The sequence below is a fragment of the Papio anubis genome, chromosome 11 (genome assembly GCF_008728515.1).
Source record: "Papio anubis isolate 15944 chromosome 11, Panubis1.0, whole genome shotgun sequence".
Classification (NCBI taxonomy): Eukaryota; Metazoa; Chordata; class Mammalia; order Primates; family Cercopithecidae; genus Papio; species Papio anubis.
The window spans coordinates 30,010,044-30,017,961 of NC_044986.1; the positions used below are offsets into that span (position 1 = coordinate 30,010,044).

Consider the following 7,918-nt stretch of genomic DNA (forward strand, 5'->3'; position numbering starts at 1 on the left):
GAGACCAGCCTGGCCAACATGGTGAAACCCTGTCTCTACTGAAATACAAAAATTAGCTGGGTGCAGTGGCAGGCACCTGCAATCCCAGCTACTGGGAAGGCTGAGGCAGGAGAATCGCTTGAACCCAGGAGACGGAAGTTTCAGTGAGCTGAGATCATACCACTGCACTCCAGCCCGGGCAACAGAGTGAGACTCTGTCTCAAAAACTGAAAAATCAAGATCATCTCTGCCAATCCAGGTCCCCTTCAGGGTTTCCTATCTCAGGATGTCATGACCAAGTATCAACTCATGCACCACAGAAACCTAGAACTCAGTCCTGACACCTCTATCTGCCCCACCACCCATACTGAATCTATCACCAAGCAATGACTTTGCCTCCTCAGTCCTCAGGAAATCCTGAACCCAGGTCACCATCAATCTCAGGACGTGAACGACTACAAGAGCCTCCTAACTTGTCTCTAAGGAACTTCTCATGCCTCTTCAATCTACACGCTATGCTACATTTCACCGACCCCAGTGAGAACATTTCAAGGACTTCCCATTGATTCTAGAATTTAAAAACAATACTTAAAATGGTCTGCAAGGCTGCATATGCCCTGGCCCCCATTCAGGATCTCCTGCCCATCTCACATCACACTCTCTCTTGTTCTCCTTACCTAGACATACTAGCCTTCTCTCTGTTATATATCACATTGCTTCTGCCTGAGCGCCATTCCTTCTTTATCTAGGGAACCCTCATTCTTTAGAGCTCAGCTTAAGCATCCCTTCCTCAACAACTTAGTCAAAAATTCCTTTATAATAAACTCTCATGGGACCTTGTACCTTCCCTTCTTAGCACCTGGCAAAGTTGTAATTTTAAATCTATTTGTGTTCCACTTATTTTCAATAACAGGCTTCATTCAGATTTCCCTTACCTTCAGAGGTTGTTCTTGTGTCACCTGCTCATTCAGCTTTTTGGTGTAGGCATCACAGATTTCAGTGACTTGCACAAACCCCTGGAGGCCGTTGGGGAGACTAATCACCAGTTCCAGTTCATTTACCTCTTTTACACAACCCAGAATCCGCATTCCCTCACACAGGGACTAGAAGAGAAAAAGTGAAATGTGTACAATAAGGACAGGAACAACAACAGGAAAGATTGGAAGGTCTGGCTTCTAGTCTCAATTTAAAAGCTATGAGGCCAAGCACAGTGGCTTACGCCTATAATTTCAATACTCTGGGTGGCCAAGGCAAGACTGCCTGAGCTCAGGAGTTCGAGACCAGCCTGGGCAACATAGTTTCTACAAAAAAAAGATTAGCCAGGCATAGTGGTGCACGCCTGTAGTCGCAGGTACTCTGAGGTGAATAGATCGCTTGAGCCAGGAGGTTGAGTCTGCAGTGAGCCGTGATCACACTGCTGTACTCCAGCCTTGGCAAAAAGTGACACCCTATCTCAAAAAAAAAAAAAGATAAAAAATAAGCCGGGCACGGTGGCTCACGCCTGTAATCCCGAAACTTTGGGAGGCCGAAGTGGGTGGATTACCTGAGGTCAGGAGTTCGAGAGCAGCCTGGCCAACACGGCAAAACTCCGTCTCTACTAAAAAATACAAAAATTAGCCAGGCATGGTGGCAGATGCCTGTAATTCCAACTACTCGGGAGGCTGAGGCAAGAGAATCAGTTGAACCTGGGAGGCAGCGGTTGCAATGAACTGAGATCACGCCACTGCACTCCAGCCTGGGCAACAAGAGTGAAACTCTGTCTCGAAAATAAAAAATAACAATAAATAAATAAATAAAAACCTACAGGAATTTTATAAGTGAAAAGAAATACACATGTGGACATATCAGTGAACTTCTCAAATATCTGACCGAGCACTGTGAAAGGTCTAGATTATACAACAGTGTTAACAGCACTGGGATACTGGAGGACACCTTTGCCTTTTACCTTATTCTGAGCAACCCAAATTCAAATGCCTGGCAGACAACACAATGAAGGAAGCCAGCTAGCTAGTGGAGACAGTAGCAGTCTGGAGTGACCATACCAGGTCTAAAGGGCACAACCACTACTCAGCTCCTTGTCATTACAAACATGAGGGAATATGGGCCTTGTGCTTACATGAAAAATTTTTTTCATGTAAAAAAAATTTTAGTTTTCGGCCAGGTGCAGTGGTTCACGCCTATAATCCCAGCACTTTAGGAGGCCAAGGCAGGCAGAACACGAGGTCAGGAGATTGAGACCATCCTGGCTAACGTGGTGAAGCCCTGTCTCTACCAAAAATACAAAAACTTAGCCGTGCGTGGTGGCGGCCGCCTGTAGTCCCAGCTACTCGGGAGGCTGAGGCAGGAGAATGGCATGAACCTGGGAAGCGGAGCTTGCAGTGAGCAGAGCAGAGAAGGCGCCACTGCACTCCAGCCTGGGCGACAGTGCGAGACTCCATCTCAAATAAAAAAAATTTTTAGTTTTCTAATGTTGGCACCAAGTCTAACAATTTTTTTTAAAGTATCATATAGGACAAAATACTGACTCTGAATCTGAATGTTCCACTTCAAAGTTCCCCTTCAAATCTGAATGTTCCCCTTCAAAGTTATTTAACTTCTTTTTTTTTTTAAAGCTAACATATATTGGTGTTATCATCTAAAAATGTAAGAAGGCTGGGCGCAGTGGCTCACGCCTGTAATTCCAGCACTTTGGGAGGCCAAGGCGGGTGGATCACGAGGTCAGGAGTTCCAGACCAGCCTGACCAACATGGTGAAACCCCGTCTCTATTAAAAATACAAAAATTAGCCGGGCGTGGCGGCGTGTACCTGTAATCCCAGCTACTCAGGAGGCTGAGGCAGGAAAATCACTTGAACCTGGTAGGCAAAGGTTGCAGGGAGCCGAGATCACACCACTGCACTCCAGCCTGGGCAACAGAGCGAGACTCTGTCTCAAAATAAATAAATTAATTAATTAAATAAAATAATTTAAAAATAAAAAAAAATGTAAGGAACACAGTCAGACCACTTCAATTCTTGGAGATGGGATTCACATATATGAAATGAATGGATAGGATTAGAATAACTGCTAAAGTTACTGTCCATTCTAACCTCTGAATATATGACAACACAAGTCCTGTGAGGACACAAGCCCACAGCAGTTCTAAAGGAAAAAAAGGGGGCAGGCATGGTGGGTAGCTCATGTCTATAATCCCAACACTTTGGGAGGCTGAGGCAGGAGGACTGCTTGAGCACAGGAGTTCAAGACCAACCTAGGCAAAAGAGCAAGATCCAAGCCCCACAAAAAATTTAAAACTTAGCTGGGCAAGGTGACACACACTTGCAGTAGTCCCAATTGCTCAGGTGAAGCTGAGGCAGGAAGATTGCTTGAGCCCAGGAGTTCAAGGCTAAAGTGAGCTCTGATCATGCCACTGCATTCCAGCCTGAGCAAGAGAGTCAGGCCTGTCTCTGGAAAATAATAAACAAATACAAAGGAAAAAAAAAAAGATTCCTAGCATCGGTTAGCAACAGAATGAAATCATGCTCAGTCCTTATCATAAATTGCAAGAATCTCTACACACACACACGAAGTATAATATATTAAGGGGAAAATGGAATTAAGGGAAAAAAGAAGGGAAGAAGAGAGAAAGAACATACACAAACTTAAGCAACCAAGGTCAATTGTTTAAATGAAAACCAACTTTAACAAACCTCAACACTAAGGATTTCAAACTTCTCTCTTGCGGACTTGCTGCTTTCTCTCTTTTCGATTTTCAACTTTTTTGTTTTTGCTGGCCCCTTCTGGCTCTTTTTTCTTTTGGTGGATCCGTCTTCAGTAGAAATCTAGAAGCGGGTAGGGGGAACCCACAAAGACCCAAAAGAGTAAGAAGCAATCTGACTTTTCCCTCCTATTTCAGGTAATCACTCACCTTGCTTTGTTACTCCTTCACTCCACCCTAGTCCATCCCACTCCCAAGTGTTCCTTTAATTCTTGTTTAAAAAAAAAAAAAAAGAGCTGCCAATGCTCCCTCTGCCCAAGGTCTGAGAAGCCTCCTTCATGTTCCCAAAGTCTCTTCTCTCTTGTGTTCTTCCTCTCTGTTCTTCCTCTCTTGACTGGGATGAACACTGGGGTTCCTCAGTTTGAGAAGCAATGTAGAAGAGTGCATGAAAATGGACACTGGAGTTACACAGACCCAAGTTAAACTCTCATCTTTTCAACCATAACAAGCTATGTGGTTTCAGCTAAATTATATAAAGTCCAGGCACAGTGGCTCCTGACTGTAATCCCAGCACTCTGGGAGGCCAAGGCGGGCTGATCACTTGAGACTAGGAGTTAAAGACCAGCCTGGCCAACAGGCTGTATTTTTTTACACTAAAAATACAAAAAAATTTAGCCGGGCATGGCAGCACACACCTATAGTCCCAGGTACTCCGGAGGCTGATGCAGGAGAATCGTTTGAACCCAGGAAGCGGAGGTTGCAGTGAGCTGAGATCACAACACTGCACTCCAGCCTGGGCGACAGAGCAAGACACTGTTCCTCATCATGGAATTGCAATTGCTGCTTTACAGCACAGTTGAAAAGGTTACATAATATAGACCTAAAGCCACACACTCAAATGTTAGTTCCCTTTCCCCAAGCATTTGGAGCACAGTCTAGTCTAGGTGAGACTGTGAAGTCTAATGTAAATTCTGACCATTACATGTGGAACCCATGTAAAAATGCAATGATCAGTCAGGCACAGTGGAACATGCCTGCTGTTCCAGCTACTCAGGAGGCTAAGGAGGAAGGATCGACTGAGCCCAGGAGTTTAAGTCCAGCCTGGGTAACAGAGTGAAACATCATCCCTCCCCATCTCTTTAAACAACAAAAACAAAAACAAGAAAAACATCGGCTGGGCGCAGCGGCTCACACCTGTCATCCCAGCACTTTGAGAGGTCAAGGTGGGCGGATCATCTGAGGTCAGGAGTTTCAGACCAGTCAGGCTAACATTGTGAAACCCTGTCTCTAACAAAAATACAAAAATTGGCCAGGTATGGTAGCAGGCACCTGTAATCCCAGCTACTCACGCCACTGTACTTCAGCATGGGCAACAGTGAGACTCCGTTTCAAAAAAAAAAAAAAACTGCTTCCTCTCCATCCTTCATCAACATGGCACATAGCAAAGAGAGCCTAAGAACAAGAAACTGCAGCACTTTATTTTGTTTGTGTGTTTTTTGAGACAGAGTCTCGCTCTCTCACCCAGGCAGGAGAGCAGTGGCACAATATTGGGTCACTGCAACCTCCACCTTGTCATTTCAAGCAATTCTCATGCCTCAGCCTCCCAAGTAGCTAGGACTACAGGTATACCACCATGCCCAGCAAGTTTTGCTATTAGTATAAACAGGGTTTCACCATGTTGGCCAGGCTAGTATTGAATTCCTAGCCTCAAGTAATCCGCCTGCCTCGGCTTCCCAAACTGCTGGGATTACAGGCATGAGCCACTACACCCAGCTAACAACTGTACTTTAAACTCTAATACTAAATGCCAAGTTTCAAAAGATACAGGATCGTGGTGGTATGGCCTCTCTAAACGAATTAAATTTATAGACACAGACTTCAACGCAAAAAAAAAATTCTGGAAAATAACACATTCTCAAATAAGGCTCATTTTTCACAAGACCCTAGAGTAAAAGTTTCCAGTGAGTGTCACCAAACAAGCATACTACTTACATCAAATAAGTTGTCTTGTTCAACTGACTGCTGGAAAGCTTTCTCTGGTTTGTGGATCTTTCTTGTACCTCCTCGGGGGAAGCTTTCCTCCAGGGCTGCCATGTTTGGGTCTCCTAAAAACAATGCAAAAGATAATGGTGACATGTTGTCTTCATAGCAGATTTCAGAAAGGTGTGATCAACAAGGCAAGAGACAGACTGTTCCAGCAATATGCTAGACAACATTCAGAACTACAATATAGATGGTTTAGATGTCAGGCCCGGGATAATCCATACTTCATCTTTCCAAAGGTCTCTGCTTCAAAACCACAAGTCCACCCACCTTCTTCCAGAAAAGTAAGTTATAGATTCAATGTAGCAAATACTCACTAAGCAGCTACAGTTAAGTCAGAGATACACTGTAGCTCTATAGATGAATATATAATTCTCTGCCTTCAAAGAACAAGCACTTTTTGAAGATAAAACAATTATGTAAGTAACTTAAAATGTAAATTGGATTATAAATGATCACAAAGATGTAGGAAGGGATAAGGCTTCAGTAAAGGAGGCAAGCTTCATAAAAAAGATCCTAGGCCGGTGCGGTGGCTCAAGCCTGTAATCCCAGCACTTTGGGAGGCCGAGACGGGAGGATCACGAGGTCAGGAGATCGAGACCATCCTGGCTAACACGGTGAAACCCCGTCTCTACTAAAACATACAAAAAACTAGTCGGGCAAGGTGGCGGGCGCCTGTAGTCCCAGCTACTCGGGAGGCTGAGGCAGGAGAATGGCGTGAACCCAGGAGGCGGAGCTTGCAGTGAGCCAAGATCGGGCCACTGCACTCCAGCCTGGGCAACAGAGCGAGATGCCGTCTCAAAAAAAAAAAAAAAAAGAAGAAGATCCTTTTTGCTGAAGGGTAAAAGATGAACAGAAGTTTGACAGGTAGAAGGGAATGTGAGAAAAGACATGGATGGGAAAAGCCTATTATTTCAATAAACACCAGCAATTTCCCTATCAAACAACTGCTCAAAGGCTTGCTGTTGTCTCTGAAGAATTATTCAGCTAGACCACTGGGAGATTAAAGCATAAAAACTGAAGTTAAATTTTAAAGGAGGCTGGGCACCATGGCTCACACCTGTAATGCCAGCACTTCAGGAGCCTGAGGCGGGCAGATCATCTGATGTCAGGAGTTTGAGACCAGTATAGTCAACTCGGCGAAACCCCATCTCTACCAAAAATGCAAAAATTAGCCCAGCTACTCGGGAGGCTGAAGCGGGAGAATTGCTTGAGGCTGGGAGGCAGAGGTTGCATTGAGCTCAGCTCATGCCACTGCACTCCAACCTGGGGGACAAGGCAAGACTCGGTTTCAAAACATTAAAGGAGAAGTTGGGCTTTTTTGTGGAAGACCTTGAATTAGATATGGGTAGTTTACTTTGGCAAGTCAGAGACTTAAGCAGGGAAAGCGACAGAACAATAAGCAAGAAAAATATACTGCAGACTATAGATTGGACATGAAGAGGGACAGTACTGAAGGCAAGTAAATTCGGTAGAAGGATTCAAATGCATTGTTTCCTGTTATCTCAGTGATTTAAAAAAAAAAAGAAAAAGAAAAAGAAAGGATTCAAGTGCAGGACAGTAGAGAAACCAGGAGAACCAGAACTGGGTGTGAAAACAGAAGACAGGAGAGGTTAGTTTTGACAGACACTTGGCAATAAGAATCTAGAAGGGCTTAAGACTAGAGAAGTGATGACCGGGTGGGGCCAAGGATATGGAATCAGGGATGGGTATCAAAGAAACAGGAAAGTTCAGGGGGTTTGGTTTGCTGGGAATTTCACCCTTAATTTCCTTTCAAACAAAGGGAAACTGAGGCTCCAAAAAGTAAGGAGATCCAGGGGCACCTAAGATACTTAGGCTACTTTCGGAACACAAAGCCTGGAGTTACAGGGGCTGCTAGCACAGAGCCGGCTTCGAAGCGGGGCTAAGGTGGCCGAACCACACTCATCTAGCCGGTACCTGGCAGGGACCCAGGCCTGGGAAAGGCCTGACAGCCATGAGGTTTCCTCCTTTTTCGCCTCTCCCTTTACTCACCCGCCCCGCGGCGTCAGCACCCCGCTAGCACTGAGCTCGAACCACGGTACTCACACACGTGGAGACCAGGATACCTACGCTCCAGAGCAATTCTTCCGGAAGTGTGGGCGGGCTCAACACCCTACTTCCGTTGCCATGTTGCAGAGGTGACCTAGAGAAAGGAATCGGAAGGGCGGGACTTGGAGCCG

The 7,918-nt window shown here is 45.2% G+C and overlaps 1 protein-coding gene across 6 annotated transcripts in view; it reads right to left on the bottom strand.

The window, feature by feature from the left end:
* Positions 1-7,853, bottom strand: part of PDCD11 (programmed cell death 11) — a 53,039-nt gene extending 45,186 nt beyond the window's left edge. For 2 of the 6 annotated variants that reach the window (XM_003904212.4, XM_009215288.3), the window contains exons 1-4: positions 7,731-7,853; positions 5,667-5,779; positions 3,667-3,798; positions 915-1,082 (exon numbers count right to left, since the gene is read on the bottom strand). In XM_003904212.4, the coding sequence (XP_003904261.2) occupies positions 915-1,082; positions 3,667-3,798; positions 5,667-5,768 (402 nt within the window). In that variant the 5' untranslated portion in view covers positions 5,769-5,779; positions 7,731-7,853. Of the gene's footprint in view, positions 1-914; positions 1,083-3,666; positions 3,799-5,666; positions 6,304-7,730 lie in introns of those variants that run through there. The other 4 variants (XM_017944286.3, XM_017944285.3, XM_017944287.3 and 1 more) reach the window with 3 other exon arrangements.
* Positions 7,854-7,918: the final 65 nt, after the last annotated feature.